Source organism: Lynx rufus, unplaced genomic scaffold (assembly GCF_022079265.1).
Source record: "Lynx rufus isolate CCGP_SWC_20201006 ecotype Redwood Valley unplaced genomic scaffold, mLynRuf1.p SCAF_6, whole genome shotgun sequence".
NCBI classification, from domain to species: Eukaryota; Metazoa; Chordata; class Mammalia; order Carnivora; family Felidae; genus Lynx; species Lynx rufus.
In genome coordinates this window covers 91,558,361-91,579,025 of record NW_025814878.1, presented here as the reverse complement: position 1 = coordinate 91,579,025, position 20,665 = coordinate 91,558,361, and the positions used below count along the sequence as shown (strand labels likewise).

At 37.6% G+C, this 20,665-nt stretch overlaps 1 protein-coding gene across 1 annotated transcript in view; it reads left to right on the top strand.

Moving 5' to 3' along the window:
• Window positions 1-20,665, top strand: part of PRIM2 (DNA primase subunit 2) — a 358,287-nt gene that overhangs the window by 47,547 nt on the left and 290,075 nt on the right. Inside the window, exon 6 of the mRNA XM_047102680.1 lies at window positions 18,326-18,427. Within this exon, the coding sequence (XP_046958636.1) occupies window positions 18,326-18,427 (102 nt within the window). The remainder of the gene's footprint in view (window positions 1-18,325; window positions 18,428-20,665) is intronic.

Genomic DNA, 20,665 nt, shown 5'->3' with positions numbered 1-20,665 from the left:
CATGCTTTGAGTTGTGGGTTTTTTTGGTTCATTTTCTCCAAATCCAATCTTTGAAGTTAAAAAAAAAAAAAAAAAAAAGCCATACTGCTAGTTGTCTCCTTTTATTTTTTTTTTTTTTTTTTTTTTTTTTTTTTTAAATTTTTTTTTTTTTTTTTTTCAACGTTTATTTATTTTTGGGACAGAGAGAGACAGAGCATGAACGGGGGAGGGGCAGAGAGAGAGGGAGACACAGAATCGGAAACAGGCTCCAGGCTCTGAGCCATCAGCCCAGAGCCTGACGCGGGGCTCGAACTCACGGACCGCGAGATCGTGACCTGGCTGAAGTCGGACGCTTAACCGACTGCGCCACCCAGGCGCCCCAAGTTGTCTCCTTTTAAAATACTTTGGTTCCCAGGGAGCCTGGGTGGCTCAGTTGGTTAGGTGTCCGATTCTTGGTTTCTGCTCAGGTCATGATGTCACAGTTTCATGAGTTTGAGCCCCTCATTGGGCACTGTGCTGATAACTCGGAGCCTGCTGTGGATTCTCTTTCCCTGTCTCTCTGCCCCTCCCCACTGACACTGTCTCTGTCTCTCCCAAAAATAAAAAGATACTTTGGATCACTTCTCTTTTATTTTTAATGTTTATTTTTGAGAGAGAGTAGGGGAGGGGCAGCGAGTAGGGGAGGGGACAGAGGATCTGAAGCGGACTCTGTGCTGACAGCAGAGACTCGCTAACTGTGAGATCATGACCTGAGCCAAAGTTGGATGCTTAGCCTACTGAGCCACCCAGGAGCCCCAGCTTCTGCTTGATTTAAACATTCTGTTTGTCTGGTAGTGGGATTATTTAAACACAATTTTTTTTAAGTTTATTTATTTTGAGAGCGAGAGAGAAAGAGAGAGAGAGAGATTGGGAGAGGGAGAGAGAGGGATTGAGAAAACGAACAAGCCGGGGAGGGGCAGAGAGAAGGAGAGACAGAATCCCAAGCAGGTTCCACACTATCAGCATAGAGCTGGATGCGAACTCACAAACTGTGAGGTGATGACCTGAGCTGAGATCAAGAGTCTGATGCTTAACTGCACCAGTTGGGCACCCCATAGTGGGATTCTTTTTATATGTTGTCTTGAGTTTCATGAGGCTTCTTGAATCTGTACATTGGTTGTCTTGTCCTAATTCTTTCTCCTCTCCTGGAATTCCAAATGTATTTTAGATCTTTTTAGTCCTTCACATCTTATTCTCAAATTTGTGTTTTCCTTTTTTATTCTTTATCTGTTGATTTATGGTTTGTTCCTCTTGAACCATTTCCCAGTTTTTTTTTTTTCTGTCTTCTGTTTTGTCAGTTCTGCTACCATTGGGTTTTAAATTTTGTCTACTATAATTTCTAGAGGTTCTGTTTGGTTCTGTTAGAGATCTGCTATGTTATGGATTTTTGTTCTTTGCACTCAATTTATCTACAGTTGTTTGAGCAAACAGTCTTGGAGGTGGGTTCTGAAATTAGGTTCCTGGGATGGATCATGTTGTCGCGTCTTTTCCACTTTAATGAGTGTGCTTGCTTTCACTCTGACCATTTCTAACTCCTGTAGTAAGCAAGGCTAAGTATCAGACCTTGTGGACATTCAGGCCCTCACAGACCTTTTGCTCTTCTTCCATTGCATCCTGGAAGCCAGGCTTTTTTCCTCTTGTGAGTGGCTGCTGCTTTCAGATTTAATTGTTAGCAGAGTCAACTTCTTTTATAAGGTCATGCTGTGGTTAAATAATACAGTTAATATATAAGGTAGCATCTTTTATTTGTGTTATCTCTTGGCACTGTGCCTGGCTCACAGAAGAGGCTGAAGAAATGTTTGTGGGATAGGATAGAATGTGTATCTGATGCATCCTGGCAGGTTGTAAGGTTCTGGTCCTGACATGCCCAGCTTAGAAATTACTGCTGTTTTGATTTACTTAGGAGACTTTTAAGAAATCTTGTATAAATTACCCAGTTTTTTTGGAGAAAAAAAAAAAAAGATTTGTTTTCTTGTAGAAGAGAAGAAATGGGCTTAAGTATAAGTAATTAATCTTTTCTCTCTAGTATAAATTTTAGTATATTCAAATGTGCCTATGCCATCCAAAAAAAAAAAAAAAACAGTAATAAAGTAACCAGACGATTGATTTTTTCCATTGATCAGCTTGGCAGAATTACTGAGACATCAACATACTAATTAGAATCTCAGGATATTAAACTATTGTTTGTTTTCTAACTGAATGTTTTGAATGATTATAAATGGCAAAGAATTTGTAAGTGATATACTATGCTATCAATTTTAGTTAATTAACACAGTAGCACAGTGATAATTATTTCCTTTTTTATTTGCTGTTTTTCCTCTTTCCTAAAAACTTACTAATTATTAGCGATTTATTTTTCATTTTTTCCTATTATATGGCTCTCTTTTGTACATTTAAATGTAGAAAATATATTTTAAGAATTGGATTATAGGGTCTCCTGGCTGGCTCAGTCAGAAGAGTGTGTGACTCTTGATTTTGGGGTCTTGAGTTCGAGCCTTACATTGGCTGTAGAGATTCCTAAAAAATAACGTATTAAAAAAAGAATTGGGGGCGCCTGGGTGGCTCAGTCGGTTAAGCGTCCGACTTCAGCCAGGTCACGATCTCGCGGTCCGTGAGTTCCAGCCCCGCGTCGGGCTCTGGGCTGATGGCTCAGAGCCTGGAGCCTGTTTCCGATTCTGTGTCTCCCTCTCTCTCTGCCCCTCCCCCGTTCATGCTCTGTCTGTCTCAAAAATAAATGAACGTTAAAAAACAAAAATTAAAAAAAAAAAAAAAAGAATTGGATTGTAAATAGAAAAAAATGTTTTTAACTATTATTTTAGGTTGAAAATGTTCTGGTTATTTATTACTATGTAACAACTTAAGCCCAAATCTAAGTAACAATTCTAAAATCTGATATCAAAACTGAAAACTAAAACCAAATCTTAAAACTTAAACCATATCTCACAATTCTGATCGTTAGGGATTCATATTGGGCTCTCAACAGGGTGATTTTCCTGCTCCCCATGGTCTCGTTTGAGGTTACTCGGTTGGCAACTAGTCTGGTGTAGGATGTCCAAGATGGCTTCACTTACATGCTCTCACTGAGTTGAGAACTTCTAGTATGCTGAACTCTGCTGGGATCCTCTCCATGTGATCCTGAAAGCGAGGAGGTTAGACTGCTTTGGTGACCTAGGGCAGAAGCTGTCAGTCTTCTCAAGATCAGGTGTGAGAGACTGGCATCACTTGTGCTGTACTGTGTTGGTCAAAGCAGTCACAGTCCAGTCCAGATTAAAAGGAAGACAAATAGATCTCAGCTCTTAATGGGTGAAGGGTCAAAAAATTTGCAGCCATTAATCCCCACAGTAATATTAATTAATAGGTCACAGTGCATTTGAGAAACAAAGTGCCCTTTATAGATCACAATACTTAGAACCAATATAGAACTGCATTTATTAGGAACAGTGATAGCAGTATTAAAAATCAGGATATTTGCCTTTGGTATTTGTTTCATCCACAGATTTTTTATTTCCTTGTATAAGAAATGATTTGTAATGGTTTCATTAAGCATTGTATATTTTAAACAGTCTTTTCATTAATAATTGTAGTTTTTAATTTTAGATGTTTTAAAAATTTTTTAATGTTTTCTTTATTTTTGAGAGACAGAGTGCAAGCAGGGGAGGGGCAGAGAGACAGGGGGACACAGAATCTGAAGCAGGCTCCAGGCTCTGAGCTATCAGCATGGAGCCTGATGTGGGGCTGAAACTCATAAACTGCGAGATCATGACCTGAGCCGAAGTCGGACGCTTAACCAACTGAACCACACAGGCACCCCTAATTGTAGTTTTAATATTGGAATTTTTGACATGTCTTTTTACCTGCTAGTACAGGTATGTTTCATTTTAAGAAAAACTAATACTTTAAATCATTTATTTACATTTATTGATGTCCTGCTCCTTTCCACAAAGGATTTGAGGTGACCTGCAACAAGACACATATGACACATCTGTATTGGAGTAAAATATAAGTAACAGTGGATAATGAGGGTCAAGAAAAACCCATCAGTAAACGGCATCACCGTCTGCCCAATGGCTAAAGCTCCAAACCTAGGAGGCTTTTTCTTCATCCCCTTCTCTTACAATCCATCCATCTGTGCTACTCCAAAATATATTCCAAATCTATTTGTTTTTTTCTACCTTTCTTCCAGTTCAATCCCTCTTACCTTACCTTCTCTTTCCAGCACAATAATGGCCTTTTCAAAACCACAGTGTAAACAATCAGATCTTAACTTTCCTCTCCCTAAAACCTCAGTTTAATGTACCATTCATAGTATAAAACTCTATCTCAACCAGGTCTGAGGGTTAGCTGTCTGCCTCTCAACACCCCTGCCTGCCACTGCTCTCCATCAGCCTCTTGCTCTTGCTTCAACCTGCTAGCCCTTTCCCCCCCCTGAAAAAAAGGACCTTTTAGGACCTTTGCACCAGCTCTTTTCTTTGGTTGAGATGCTCTTGCCATAGGTTTTGCGTGACTGACTGCTTTACATTCAGATTTCCCTTTATTTTTTTTTTTTTTCAACGTTTTTATTTATTTTTGGGACAGAGAGAGACAGAGCATGAACGAGGGAGGGGCAGAGAGAGAGGGAGACACAGAATCGGAAACAGGCTCCAGGCTCTGAGCCATCAGCCCAGAGCCTGACGCGGGGCTCGAACTCACGGACCGCGAGATCGTGACCTGGCTGAAGTCGGACGCTCAACCGACTGCGCCACCCAGGCGCCCCCAGATTTCCCTTTAAATGTCACTTCTTTAGAGAGACCACACAACACAGAGTATAAATCCATTCATAGCACTTTTCTTTTGTTTTATTTTCATCCTAGATTGCTGCCTGATAGTTTGTTTATTGTGTATTGTCTGTCTCATTAAAATATAAGCTTCATGAGTGCAGTTCTGTTTTGTTTTGCTGTTTACAGCTGGATCTCATCTTCTGTAAATAGTGCTTGGTACATAGTAGGTCCTCAATGTTTTTAGAAAGAATTATATGTAAAAAATCAGAATTGATGGTGATATTTCCAGAATGTGATAAATTTATTTTAGAAAAGAGGATTCTTGGGGCGCCTGGCTGGCTCAGTCTGTGGAGCATGTAATTCTTGATCTTGGGGTTGAAAATTTGATCCCCACATTGGTTGTAGAGATGACTTAAAAATAAAATCTTAGGGGCACCTGGGTGGCTCAGTCAGTTGAGCATCTGACTTTGGCTGGTGTCATGATCTCATGGCTTGTGAATTTGAGTCTCGCTTTGGGCTCTGTGCTGACAGCTCAGAGTCTGGAGCCTCCTTTGGATTCTGTGTCTTCCTCTCTCTCTGACCCTTCCCCAGCTCACACTGTGTCTCTCTCAAAAAAAAAAAAAAGTAAAGTAAAATCTTAAAAAAGAGAATTCTTTCGCTGGGATTTACTCTTTAGACTGGTGATATGTATCAAAATCACTAATGGACCTTTAAAAAAATATATACTTCTGTAGGTCTGGGAGCCACCAGGAATCTGTAATTTTGAAAAGCTCTGCCGCAGATCTAATATACAGCCTTATTTAGGGACCAGGGTCTGAGAGAGAGAAAGCTGTGTGGATTCAAGTAGAAGTCTTCTGACCAAAATTATTTATTAAACAGAATTGAATATTGTTGATGTGAAGTTTATAGATGAAATCTCTGGGAAGCCTTGTTTATATCTTTACTTAAGAGGCCTTTGTAATAGACTAGTGATTCCAAAGTGATGTGCTAAAGTTGATCATTTGGGAGTGTGGGAAGGAAATAAATAATATGCCTTATATAGTTTGAATTTCCCTTTACAGTTTTGAGGGGATGGAGGCATGTTTTAAGTACATAATACATAGTAATACATGTATGTAATTTGTAAAAATACACGTAGTGGAAGAAAGTGTGTGCTCAAGATACTTTGTTTGTGAAAATGTGGGATCCAAAGAGCATGGAGATCACTCTGCCAGTCAGGATAGGTTATGCAGTGTTAACAAATGAGCCCTAAATTTCAGTTGACTATCAAAAAGGTTTTTCTCATTCATGTTGTATGTATTGTGTGGTCCATCTTTAGCCCTGCTCTGTGTCATATAGATGCTGGCACTCAAACTGGTTGAGCAGGCGTTATCTGAAATTTCACCAGTTGCTGTGGCAGAGGGAGGAGAGAATTGGGTAAACAATGTGCTTATGAAGTTTTTGCTGGAGTGTGACACACATGTCACTTAGATTTCACTGGCCAAAGCAAGTCACATGGCATTGTAGGAGTCCAGCAGGTAGGGGACATACAACCCTCTCTTAGTGCGGGACTCTGCACAGGGTGAATAGCAATACAGTCTACACAGATAGCTTCTAACTTGTTACTCTGTGGAACGTTTGCCTCACCAGAGCTCACTTTTAATCTCTTTTTAGGAGAGCTGGCAGAGTGAAGCTGCTCTCCCAGTTCCTGGTTTGATGGAGAACATCAAAAAGAAAAAGAACATAAAGCCCAAGTACTTAATATTGTTAGTAAAGCAGCATGTAAAGCAATGTAATTGTAACAGTTTAATTATAAAATGTAGAAATGCAGCTTTATCAAAACTGTTAAAGCCCAGTAATTTCTGTTTGACAAAAAGATTTATACCATTATACCATATGCCATTTGAAACATTGAGGTACTATTTGGTGGGTGTGTCTGGATAACAGGGATTGAGATGTGGGGAATTGTGAGTCGTGGTGGAAACAAAAGAACTTCAGAGCTCAAATGTTTAGGGTCTTTGCTAATTGAAAATTAATCAGAGTAAAGGTTGAGCATCTGTAGAATAGTAATGTCAGTTACTATGGAAATGTGATTTCATTTAGAGCAATTTGTTTATATACTTCTTTTCAGGAAGATGTTTATTTTGTGAAGTGTGATACACCTTGATTGTAAGATGTTGCAGTGATCTTTATTAGTTATTTTGAGTACCCCCCAGAGATCAGTCCTGTGTTTAATAAAATGACAAGTGTATAGGAACTAGGTTAGTTGCCCCAAACATTTCAATTTATGCCTGGAAAACAGAAACTAATCAAAATGTAATCTGTAAACATTAGTGATATTAATAATAAATATTTACCATGTATTAAGGTCATGCTATTGGCGATGCCTATTTGAGGCACTTTCCATACTTTATTTTACTTAAAAGCTATGTAAAATACGTATTACTTTCTTAATTTTACTGATGAAGAAACTGAGGTGCAAAGAGGTTATAACTTAAGATGTGAACTCAGGGTTCTGCATTTAAAAACTATATACTTTCCACTCTGTTACTCTGCTTTTATAATTGTTCCACTGTGTCTGTTTTTATTTTGTTACGTGCGATTCTTTGTAGAAGCAGGAAGCCATTTAATCTTGTCTTGATGTTTTAGAGGGTATTTTCTAGGCATGTAGTAGGTAACTTCATTGAGGGAGTCTGAGAATATGAAATATGCTCATATTTTACCTGTAGTTTTTAGACAGAAAACAGAAGAGAATACTCAAAGTTATTTTAGATATTTGAAATAATCAAGTCTGTAGCAGTTTATACTAATTAATAAAGTTTTGTAAAAGCATCCTGTGTTTTCCGATGAGAATTTTCTTACTTTGGCCGTTTATAGTTTGGCCGTTTATAACTAAATTGATAAATGAAAATACAGAATGTGTGTGACAAATGGATGAACTTTTTAAATTTTTTTTTTTCAACGTTTATTTATTTTTTGGGGACACAGAGAGACAGAGCATGAGCGGGGGAGGGGCAGAGAGAGAGGGAGACACAGAATCGGAAACAGGCTCCAGGCTCCGAGCCATCAGCCCAGAGCCTGACGCGGGGCTCGAACTCACGGACCGCGAGATCGTGACCTGGCTGAAGTCGGACGCCCAACCGACTGCGCCACCCAGGCGCCCCTGGATGAACTTTTTAATTCACCAAGGAAAAACAGTATTTACCGAAAGGCTATAACACAAGCAATGACATGAATTTTAGATAGAACATGTGTTATTTAGAATGCACCTGGTTTCTTTGGGTGAATGATTTAGAAACATATTGAATTCCTTAGAATTTTTTCATTATTTCTAATCTAAGCAAGAGTAGGCATTTTTTTCCCTATCTTTTGGGGGAGGGTAGCATTTCAATGAAAGAAAATCTTACATTCTTTTTTTTTTTTTTTTTTTTTGATAAGCTTTATACCCAGTGTGGGGCTTGAACTCATGACCCCAGGATCAAAAGTAGCATGTTCTACTGACAGAGCCAGCCAGGCGTTCCTTTAATTACATTCTTTTTTTTTTTTTTTTTTTTCAACGTTTATTTATTTTTGGGACAGAGAGAGACAGAGCATGAACAGGGGAGGGGCAGAGAGAGAGGGAGACACAGAATTGGAAACAGGCTCCAGGCTCTGAGCCATCAGCCCAGAGCCTGACGCGGGGCTCGAACTCACGGACCGCGAGATCGTGACCTGGCTGAAGTCGGACGCTTAACCGACTGCGCCACCCAGGCGCCCCAATTACATTCTTTAATACTCTAGTTTTTATTCAGAAATTTTTGAATTAAAAGAATAATTTAGTCTTGACTCTGTTGCTAAGGCAAAAGACTATAGGGGCACCTGGGTGGCTCAGTCAGTTAAGCATCCGACTTTAGCTCAGGTCATGATCTCACAGTCTGTGAGTTGAAGCCCCGCGTTGGGCTCTGTGCTGACAGCTCAGAGCCTGGAGCCTGCTTCAGATTCTGTGTCTCCCTCTCTCTCTGCCCCTCCCCTACTCATGCTCTGTCTCGGTCTCAAAAATAAATAAAACATTAAAAAAAAAAAAAAAGACTATTTGCACAAGTAAAGTCTTGTAACTTACTATGTTGCATAAGTGATGTGTGCTTTCACTGCTTCCCTGATATTTATTAGGTAAGGAATTAATTGCTTACAAACACCTGTGGTATTGTTAATGAAAATATTTGAGCTGAGTTTAGGGGAAAGGGAGATACTGTATTACCCTGGAGAAGTATTAGCATTATATATTGCTGTCGGATTTGTTTAGTTAGAACCCAAAATATTAGGAGAAACATCTATACGTTCATAGATACCTATTTCTTTGTAAGTGATCATAAAAGCCATTGTGGATTAACTAACATACTTGAACTTCAGTTTTTTAGGCTGATTCATCACACTTTTTGGGGCAAAAAACAGTATACACAGTCAGTTATGATAATCTTCATCAATATTGGGGAGAACAGACATGTATATTAGAATTTTATTTAAATTCAAGTAAGTGTTCATTGAGCAAATTCAAAATACATTTTTATTTTATCTTTTTATATTTCCAGTTGGAAATTCACTTAAAAATAATGAAAACTTTCATAAAGACATTAAGATTTCTTCTCCTTTCATTTTATCTCCCTAATCAGTTTCTTATTTTATTAGTTGCTGTGTGAGAATTACAGTTTGACTCTAAAATTGGTCTAAAATATACCTCCCTTTGTCCAAGTGCTCTCTGTAGTTTGTATCTGGTTGCACATTTGAGTTTTGAAGGATTTCCTGTATGGAATGCAAAGGAAAGGTAAATAGTCCATTAAGTTGAGAAGATACTGTCAACAGAGACATAAATAAAACAAATGCTGAAGCAGAATAATTTGGTGTTAGCTCTTAGGAAAATACTTGCTATTGCTAAACCTCAACTTAAAACACTGTAGAATGAGTACTGATTATATACAATTTGTGCTATTAACACCCTTTAAAATTTTTACCTGTAACACTTACCATGACATCTAGTTATATTACATTTTTAGTTTCTGTATTTAAAAATTTTTTTTTTAATGTTTGTTTATTTTTGAGAGAGCATGAATGGGGGAGAGGGAGAGGGAAACAGAGAATCTGAAGTGGGCTCCATGTTAACAGCAGAGAGCCCAATGCGGTGCTCGAACCCACGAACTGTGAAATCATGACCCGGTCCGAAGTCGGACACTTCACCAATTTAACTTAACACTTAACTGAGCCACTCAGGCGCCCCTAGTGTTGGTATTTTTATCCTGTTCATTACCAAAAAGGAATTAAGGTGAAGATTTTAATCAACGACTTTTTCTTGATGTTACATGTTTGTTCAACTCTCTTGCAGAGCATCATCTTGTTTATTTGGAGACTGCTTGCGTGGCCTTGTGAACTTCAGTGTCAGGTTTTAGTTGAAGATCCAATTTGATTTCTATTTCTATTAATTAAATTAAGATACTATCAACCTTGTAGGGTTGTTGATATGATTAAATGAAATAGTATAAATTAGTGTAACTAGCAGATGGTATGCATGGGCCTCACCCTCCATTGGCTTTTTAATAATCTATGGGTGGACACACCTAAACTGCCTCCTCTGTACTTTATTTCAGCTTTCATATAACAGCTGGTGAGCAGACATTTTAAGCCATTACACGGTGGTGAGATAGTTGTCTACCAGCCAGTGATTCTGTTTCAGTTGTAGTGCCAGCATTCTCTTCATGGTATGGTTTGTGCTACTAACTATTTTGTAGAGCTTTTTCTGCCTGTGCTCTATAGAAATGGGCAACGGAAGGGCAGGAATGGAGTGATGGTGGGTTGAATGGGTATGGTTTGGGCCCAGCCTCACTTCAGCTAGACTGTGTTCTTTTCCTAATTTCTGTAACATAACATTGTTCCAGGTTAAGATTTCCTTTTAAGGTAGCTTTCAGAATATGCTTGATTTTTACCTTTCAGGGAACACAGAGAAAGAAAAGCTTAACTAATATTAGTAGTTAAGCAACATTAGTCTTAGACTCAACAGATTTGGATAAATATGGAAATCATTAGCCATGGCAAAGTGGTGATTCTGTAGTGTCACTCTCATACTTATAGGACTTAAGCTAGTCAACAATTTCTTCCAAAATAAAAGGATATGTAAGAAAGCATTCAACATTTAGAAATTGAATTAAAAAACACCATTATAATAACATTCATGAAATGGGTAAGGAATAAATTTACTAAAATACGTGCAAGCTTCAGGAGGAAAATAAAAATAATATGTAATCCCTTTATCTAGAGTTAGACAGTTTTACCTTGGTCTAAACTTTCTCCCAACACATAAACTTAGGCACAAATACTGGCATGGAATCTCTTAAAGGTTTGTTTTAACTTGTCCTCACCTAACTGTATTAATTTACTTTCAGCTAACAGTATTTCATGGATATTTTTCTATAACAATAATCATAAGTTGTCATAATTTTAAGAAGAATTTTACCAACTGTAGAATATTTCATTATGGTATAGTTCTGTTTTCCTTTTTAGTATTTTAAAGAGTAGGAAGTTTAACACATATCCAGAAAAATATATATAAAACAAAAAGGTAAAGTTCAGTAGATTATTATTAAGTGAACACTAGTCTGTCATCCAGGTGAGGAATAAAGCGTTACTCTTACTCTTCATACTTATCCTTGTGTTCCTCCTGTGTTTTCCTTCAACTAGTTGTCTTCTCTCTCTTAGAGGAAACCACTGAAGTCTGACTTTATGGTAATCATTTCCTTACCTTTTTTTCTCTTGAGTTGACCACCTGAGTGTTCATCCCTAAACAGTATAATTTTTCTTACTAAAACAAAACTTTATGTAAATGGAGCAATGGGCTATGTTTTATATTGTATCTGGGTTATTTTGCTTAATATGTTTTTAAGATTTATGCATAGTGTGTGAAGTTTATTTTTGCTATTGCATAGTCTATACTACAAATATATTACATTTATTTATTCTGCTTTTGATGCATTTTGGGGTTTTAATTTTTGGCTGTTGTGAATAATGTTGCTTTATGATTATATGATAAGTGCTTGTTCATGTTTCTTTGTATGTATGCTTCTTTAAAGGGCTGTAGTCTGAGAACTGGAACATTCTCATCACTTGGGAACTTGTTAGATAATTTTTGGGATCTGCCCTAGAGATTATGAATCAAACTGTAGGAGCGGGTGCAGCAGTTTCTATTTTAACAAACCTTTTAGGTGTTTCTCATGAATAGTACTGCTTGAAATCCATTGCTCTAGGGTAGGGCTCAGCAAAATGTGGCCTGTGGGCCAAATCCTGTCTGCTGTTTCTGCGTGGCCTGTGAGTGAAGGTTGGTTTTTACATGTTTAATGAGTTGAAAAAGTAAAAGAGGATTTCTTATTAAAGAAAAATTATTATATGAAATATAAGTTTCAGAGTACATAAATACAGTGTTATTGTAACACAACTGTATCCATTTATTTATACACGGCTGTTTCCTTTCCATAAGGACAAACAGTGTACTTGTGAAAGAGACCTTGTGGCTTACAAAGCCTAAAATTTTAACTATTGGGCCTTTTCTAGAAAAAGTTTGCTTATCTCTGCTCTAGTATATATAGTTAGGAGAAAAATTGCTAGGTTATGGGATATGTTCACCTTCAACTTATGAGATAATGCCAGATTTTCTAAAATGTTTATACAAATTTATACTGCTGTCAGTGGGTTTTGAAGAATTTCATTGCTGTACACATTCATCTGTATTGTCCAACCTAATTTTAGTTCTGGTGAGTAGTAATACCTTCATTGTGTTATTTTGCCCCCCAAATTGTAATGTGAGAAGATTCAAAAATACAGAAAAGTTGAAAGAATCTTATAGTGAATACCCATATGTACTCACCATCTAGATTCTACAATTTACATTTTACTGTACTTGTTTATCACTTATTTTCCATTCCTGTATCTATCCATTTCAGAGTAAGTCCATTTCTAAGTAAGTTACAGAAATGGTTACAATTCCCACCTGCATATCCTGAAATTCAGTGTTTGTTAACAGTTCTCTTTTTATTTAAGGTAAAGCTTACATACAATGAAATGCACAAATTTTAAGTGCACCATTCATGAGTTCTGACAGATGCATAAACGTGTGCAACTCAAACTTCCCAAGATAACAGAACATAACTGTCAGCCCTAAAAGTTTATGCATGCAGCCTCCCAGAAAATCCCTGTTCCTGCCCTCCAAAAGGCAAACCACTGTTCACATCTTTTTCTACCACATGAAGTTTTGCCTGTTCTAGAACTTTATATAAGTGGGATTAAATAAGTCTTTTTGTGGTCGTATGTTTTCACTTTTCCTGGGTAGATACCTGGGAGTCAGATTTTTGAGTCATAGTGGCAGCTGTCATTAGTTTTATAACCAAGTGGTGGATCTTTTTCCAAGGTGGCTGCACCATTTGTATTTCCACCAACAATCTATGAGAGTTCCGATTCCTCCACACCTTCACCAACATTTTTTTTTTTTTATGTTAACTATTCTAATGGTTGTATAGTGTTAGGTCATGGAGTTTTTCACTGTAGTTTTAATTTGTGCTTACCTGATGACCAAGGAGATCAGACAACTTTTCATAGAACTATTGACCCTTTAAATTTTCTCATTTGTTAAATGCCTATTCATGTTTTTTGCTTATTTTTCCATTGGAGTGGTTATCTTTTTTCGTTTTTTCTGTCTTGGCTATTTTTGGGCCTTTGTGTGTCCATATACATTTCATAATTCTTTTTAATGTTTATTTATTTATTAGAGAAAGGGAGCATGGTGTGCACATGTGCTGGGGAGGGGCAGAGAGAGAGGGAGGGAGAGAGGGAATCCTAAACAGGCTTGACACTTAGCATGGAGCCCTGTGTGGGGTTTGATCTCACGACTGTGTGGTCATGACCTAAGCTGGTATCAAGAATTGGATGCTCAACTAGCTGAGCCACCCAGGGTGCCCCTCCATATACACTTTAGAACCAACTTGTAAATGTTCACACATAGAGATGCAGAAACTGTTCTAATTTTGAGAGTGTTTTGAATTTATAGGTCAATTTGAGGAGAAGTGGTACATTTGCAATATTTGGTCTTCTGGCACAAATGGGATATCTCTCTGTTATTTTTAGTTTTCTCCAATTTCCCTAAGTAAGATCACAGTTTTTTTTGTTTTTGTTTTTTTTGTGGGGGCCTTGTACGTCTTTTGTTAGATTTATTCCTAGGTACTTGATAGTTTTAATCCTTTTGTAAGTAGTAACCTTAAAAAGTTCCATTATTGAATTTGGCTGCTGACATATAGAAATACAACTGGTTTTTCTGTATTTGACCTTGTCTCCAGAAATCTTGTTTAATTAGTTCAGTAGGTCTAATTATTTGTGGCTTTTTTTGCATTTTCTAAGGATACTAATCATACAATCTGTGAATAATGACTATTTTATTCTTTTTCAGTCCTTACCCTCTTTTGGTCTTACCTATCTGGTTCCTGTTCATGGAGTCTTACTTCCTTGTGTACTTTGTTCTTTTTGTGTGCTAGAGACTATTTGGGAAGTTATTTGGAGGACCATATTTATTGAGGCCGAGGAGGATTGTCTTTCTTCCAAAGGATTTTCATTTGTTTCTTTCATGGGCTTGTAGGAAGTGCTAGTTCAGGATGATTTTAATTTAAATCCAAAATCTGAAGTCCCTGTCCCACTAGATAATTGGATACTTGGCTGCAACTCCATATGAAGGCTGATAAACTTCTGGTTCATACCCACTTAAGTCCTTCAGTGTGCTAGAGAGTAGGGCATAGTTACCACTTTTGGCAGGGTCTCCATGAAGCTGCTTTCCCAGAATTTAGCAAATATTAAAGCGGGCTTTACATGACAAGGCGTACCTGTTAGTCTGACAGTTCCCAAGTAACCTGTGAGAACTTTGATGCAGATGGATTGGTCTGAATCACCTACCTAGTCCACAATCACTACAACTTGAAGAGGTTTTTTTTTTTATGATTCCACTGAATTTGTATTTCTGTTCCTGAGTTTTTTTTTCTGTTTCTAGAATCTCTCTCTTTTGCAAATCACTTTTTATAGTTTCCCATTCATATAGCTATCGTCATATTTGTCTTTTCTTTACACATATTAACATAGTTATTATCTATATACTTTGAGTCTTTTTCTCTTTGCTCATGAAGAGATGTTTTATTGTTAACCTTGTTATAAAAGACAATATGATTGACATTGTATTTGAAGCTGTATTTGCAGGAATTGTTTCAGGCACACTGGAATGTGTTTCCCTTCAGAGAGGATTTGAGTCTGTTTCTGCCAGGTGTCTGGAGTATTTGAACCAAGGACCACCTTAAAACATATTCAAGGCTTGGGATTTCATTAATGGCATTTAAGTAGGGGGATCTTTTGTTAGATACTCCACTTTCATTTGAATCTGACTTTATATATGAATATTAATCTGTGCTTTAAAGAAGATGCTGTTAAAATTTTTATCAGTATTCTTTCTTTGATTTTTGTGAGAGATTGACCTGAATTATAAAGCCTGCTTTACTGAAACATCATGTTCTACTTCTTTAACCAAATACCTGTTGTTGGACATTGAGATTTTTTTTTTCTTACTTTATAAATAATATTGTGATGAAAAGAAATTATTCCTTTATTTGTATTTGTCCTGTTAATTTACTTCATACTAATTCTGGAAGTAAAATTGTTAGGGTCTGCTTTTTTTAAGGCTTTTTGATACGTATTGTCAAAGTGCGCTACACAAAGATTGTCCTGACATTGTGTTTTCTAAGTCTTTTTAATTTTTGCCTTTTTAATAGGTATAAATTAATATGGCATTATTATTTTAATTGACTCCCCTCCCCATTCTTCCCTGTCCTAAATAGGAATGTTTACCATGGTTTTTCTGTCCCTGTTCTAGTACTGTTTATTAAGTGTGTGTGTGTGTGTGTGTGTGTGCGCGCACGCACGTGCAGAGGATAGATACCTTATCTTTGAAATGAGAAGCTTTATCGTTTTCAAATACAGAGACCACCAAGCATCATCCACAGATGCTGGACTTTGAGACTAATGCCATTACTGAATAGAACTTTTAGATTATTTCACTTGTGATAGGATTGAATGTATTTTGTAGCATAAGTTGAGTGAACTGTAAATTAGTGACTGGATGAATGGATTGCAATAATCATTGGTGCTGTTCACCAGTAAATTTGGTTTCCTTCTTTCTGGGCAAGTAGTAGAATTATACTTCCTGCTCCTTTGGACATTGCACACCTGTAAGATTTGCTGTTGTCAATGAAATGTGAGTGGAGTTGACCTGTATAACTTTTAGAAAGAACCAGTTTGCCATTATGCAGGAGATTGGAGCATCCAAAAGCTATCTGATTGTGTGGTGAGAACTACTGGTAGTGAAGTGTTCCTGCTTCCCGCTGGCGCCTTCCTACCATCCCTTCACGAACATGCAGAAAAGCAAGAAATACCATTTTTTGTTGATCCATTAAAAATTTCAAATTCTTTAGCTGTAGTATAACCTAACCAATCTTAACCAATGTAGATCACTGTAAAAGTGATCAGGAAAGATACAAAGGCTGATCATCTGGACAATTATAAATGAATGGAATTTTAATTTACTTTTATTTTTGTCATTTATATGATTATTGTTTGTGTTTTGCTTTTAGATTACTGTACTTATGTCCTTATAACCTAGGGGTTTATTGAGAGTAACTTGGATGTTAAATGATATAAATATTCCCTTCAGTTTGTTGTTTATATTTTATCTTCATTTTCAGATCTTTTCTTTTTCTCGAAGTTTGAAATTCTTATCCAGTCAGATCAGTGTTTTCCTTTTTGAAGACATAATGATCTGAGCTAGTAGATCTATAGTTGTTCCTAGGAAAGCTGGTAGTTTAAGTTTGAAGTTGTTGTGTATGGCTAGAAAATTGAGAAATAGGGGAACCTGGCTGACTCCGTCCGTAGAGCACACGGTTCTTTTTTTTTTTCTTTTTTTGAAGTTTATTTATTTTGAGAGAAAGAGATAACGAGTAGGGGAGGGGCAGAGAGAGGGGGACAGAGGTTCTGAAGTGGGCTCTGTCCTGACAGCAGAGAGCCTGACATGGGGCTCGAACCTGTGAACGGTGATATCATGACCTGAGCCGAAGTTGGATGCTTAGCTGACTGAGCCACCCAGGCATCCTGAGCACATGATTCTTGATCTTGGGATTGTGAGTTTGAGCCCCATGTTGGGTGTGGAGATTACTTAATAAAATTTTTAGGGGGTGCCTGGGTGGCTCAGTTGGGTAAGCATCCTCTTGATTTCAGCTCAGGTCATGAGATCCCCAGCATTGGGCTCTACACTGACAGCGTGGAGCCTGCTTGGGATTCTCTATCTCTGTCTTTGCCGCTCCACTGCTTGCATGCATGCTCTGTCTCTCTCAAAATAAATAAACATTAACAAAACTTAACTTGGTAAAAAAGAAAATTGAGAAATAGTTAAACTGGTGCACCTGGGTATCTCAGTTGGTTAAGTGTCCAACTTTGGCTCAGGTCATGATCTCATGGTTTATGAATTTGAGCCTCACATCAGGCTCTGTGTGCACAGCTCAGAGCCTGGAGCTTAGTTCGGATTCTTTGTCTCCCTCTCTCTCTGCCCTTCCTCCCTGGCACTCTGTCTGTCTGTCTCTCTCTCTCTCAAAAATAAACATTAAAAAAAAAAAAAAAAGAAACCACTCTTAAATGCAAATACGAATTTTTTTTAATGTATGTTTATTTTGAGAGAGAGCATGTGCGTGAGCGCGAACAGGGGGGAAGCAGAGAGAGAGAGAGAGAGAGAGGAGAGAGAGAATCCCAAGCAGGTTCTGTGCTGTTAACCCAGAGCCCTACCCAGGGCTCTATCTTCTCATGAACTGTGAGATCATGACCTGAGCCAAAATTGAGAATCTGATGCTTAATCAGCTGAGTGACCCAGGCGCCCCTGCAAATACATAGTTTAAGAAATTAATATAACTCTTGAATTAAGATTATGGTTCTTTTTGGTCTGTATTAGCCTGTGTTTTTATTATAATTTCTTTCCTAGTATAATACTTTTTCTTTTTGCTGTTGTTCCTTCGTGGTATATGTCCTCAGAAGTTGGCACAGTAGAGGTGCCTGGGTGGCTCAGTTGATTAAGATCTGACTCTTGGTTTTGGCTCAGGTCATGATCTCACTGGTCATGGATTCAAGCCACATGTCAGGCTCCTCTCTGGCAGGGTGGAGCCTGCTTGGGATTCTTTTTCTCTGCCCCTCCCCCTCTTGCATGCACTCTTGGTCTCTCTTTCAAAATAAACTTAAAAAAAAAAAAAGAAATTGGCAGAGTAGGAATTTGAAAGTATATTGAATTTAAAATTTCTTTCATATTTTGACTTTCTTAATGATTTAGTACTCATATTAGGAATTATTTGAGATATCAGGATTTTTAAAAAAATTTTTGTGAAAGTATAGTATCTTTACTAGAATAGGAAAGTGTTTTATTGAATGAAGGCTTAATTTCTTTTAAAAATTTTAATTTCTTAAACCACATAAAATGTATTTCCTTTTAGATAAGTGATGAAGAGAGGAGTCTCCGAGAACATGAGATTATTGCTTCATCAACCTCTTCGAGTGCGTCTAAGTCGGAGTTGGAGTTGGAGTCAGTTTATAAGGTATATAAACTTTTAAAATACTTCCTGGGTTTTGTTAAATATATCACATTGAGCTTTATATACGTATTTAATTAATACAGTTGTATAGTCTCTGGTCACTGTAGCTTCTCTCTCTCCTTTGCAGAATTCATTTTCACCCCACTGAGGGTGTGCCAACCTTCTGTGCTGGGCTGTCCTCCTACATAGCCTACACACCCTTGTAACCTTGTTTGAACTCTGACCCTGCCAAGGCAGACCATTCTCTTCAAGAAATACTCTGCTCACAATGCTTAGGCTTTTACACTTCATGCTGAGCTGCACTGGCAGGAGTATTCTCCCCTCCTTGGAGTCTACTTGACTTCAACACTTCGTTCTGGATCACTGCTGTGTGATAGCCTTTTACATCACTCTTGGGCTCTGATGCCATGCTTGGACTGTCTTCCCCACCTGGACTCTTTCTTATTCTGTTTGGGCTATGATGCCATCTGCCTACTTGCTCTCTCATGGCAAGACCTTCTTTAACCTACTCAGGTTCTGACATCTTGAACCAGGCCACTTCTGCTGCCTTCTGTTCCTCAGCACAGGTAACTACTTTGCTTGAATCCATTGAACAGCTTTTGGACTGAATAATTCAGAAGGGGAAGGGGGAGAGCTGAAAGTGATTTTAAAATCTGACAGTTGTAACACTACAATTTCCTTTGAAAAGGATGTACTGATTATTGTTGGTGAGTGCCAGTAATTTAAAATCCTGCTTCCACATTAGCTCCCTATTCAGGCTTCTGCCTTCTACTCATTAGGCCACCATTCAGTAAGCTTCCCAAACTTAGAGTATGGGAATCAACATTTATTCCTCCCATACCACACATTTCCCATAACTCTGCCATCACATCATTTTCTGCTTCTCCTTGGGCATTTTTATTTCCACTGTGACTACCTTAATAAGCTAGAATCATGGAATATTGGAGCTAAAGAACCTCTAAGGGTCATTTATACCATCCCTTTCTCCCCTTCCCCCGTTTTGTAGATTTGGCCACCATGGTTTAGAAGCATTCATTAAGGGGCGCCTGGGTGGCGCAGTCGGTTAAACGTCCGACTTCAGCCAGGTCACGATCTCGCGGTCCGTGAGTTCGAGCCCCGCGTCGGGCTCTGGGCTGATGGCTCAGAGCCTGGAGCCTGTTTCCGATTCTGTGTCTCCCTCTCTCTCTGCCCCTCCCCCGTTCATGCTCTGTCTCTCTCTGTCCCAAAAATAAATAAACGTTGAAAGAAAAAAAAAAATTTTAAAAAAAAGAAGCATTCATTAAATGTGTAGAAATCATAAGTCTGGTCAGTCACAGAACTTGGACTAGAGCTCATGTTTCCAAACTATCCCCATCTCTTCCCTGCATCATTGAAATAAACCCTCTAACCTCTTCCTCTAATATGCTCTGTGTAACTGTTGTTTGGTGCTGTGTCAGACACCTACCACCCTGTAGAGCTGTTTGACTTCCCATATGTGTCTGTATTGTTTGCTCAACTATGTGATGAACTTTAGTAACAGATCTGTTAAAAAAAAAAAAACGTGATTTGCTTATTGGGTGGTGGTATTGGATATATGGAAGAATCTTAGGCATATTGATTTAATTCCTCTAAAACTTGGGTGACTAGGCAATTTGGGGATTATTTCTTTCACCTGATTTTTTAACCTCATTTTTAAAAAGAAAAACTATATTGGAGAGAGAGGATGATTTTCAGTTTACTAATACCATATTCTGCTCATATCATAAAATTTTAGGGTAGGTCTTAGAATTTTAAAAAATCCAAGTGGAGTGGTATGTTTTTTTTTTTAAATGGTATTTACTGGCAAATACTTCAGTAGCAGAACTGAACACTTACTATTTCCATTTCTTGGTATTGAGATTAGCTTTTCCAATATATTTTTCTGGAGAAAGAATGGAAACAGATGAAGAAATTTGGAATTACTTTAGTAATTTTCAGCACTGAACATATTGTATATAGATAATAGATGCAGAATAAAGTTGTGGAAAATGTCATATGAGGGGAATGCAATGTGCTTAGAGGGCTTGAGTTGAGAGTTTAAAATTCTGAGGATTTTAATTTGTAAATTTATGAGTTAAGACTAAAATAATGCATACTAAGTTTGTTATTATTTTTCAAATCATCTACTCTGAAATGAGCACATTTTTGACTGTCATCTCTTCCTAATGTTTATTGTTTAGCTTTAAAGAATATAAATAGATTTTTTTTTTTTTTTAATCTGCT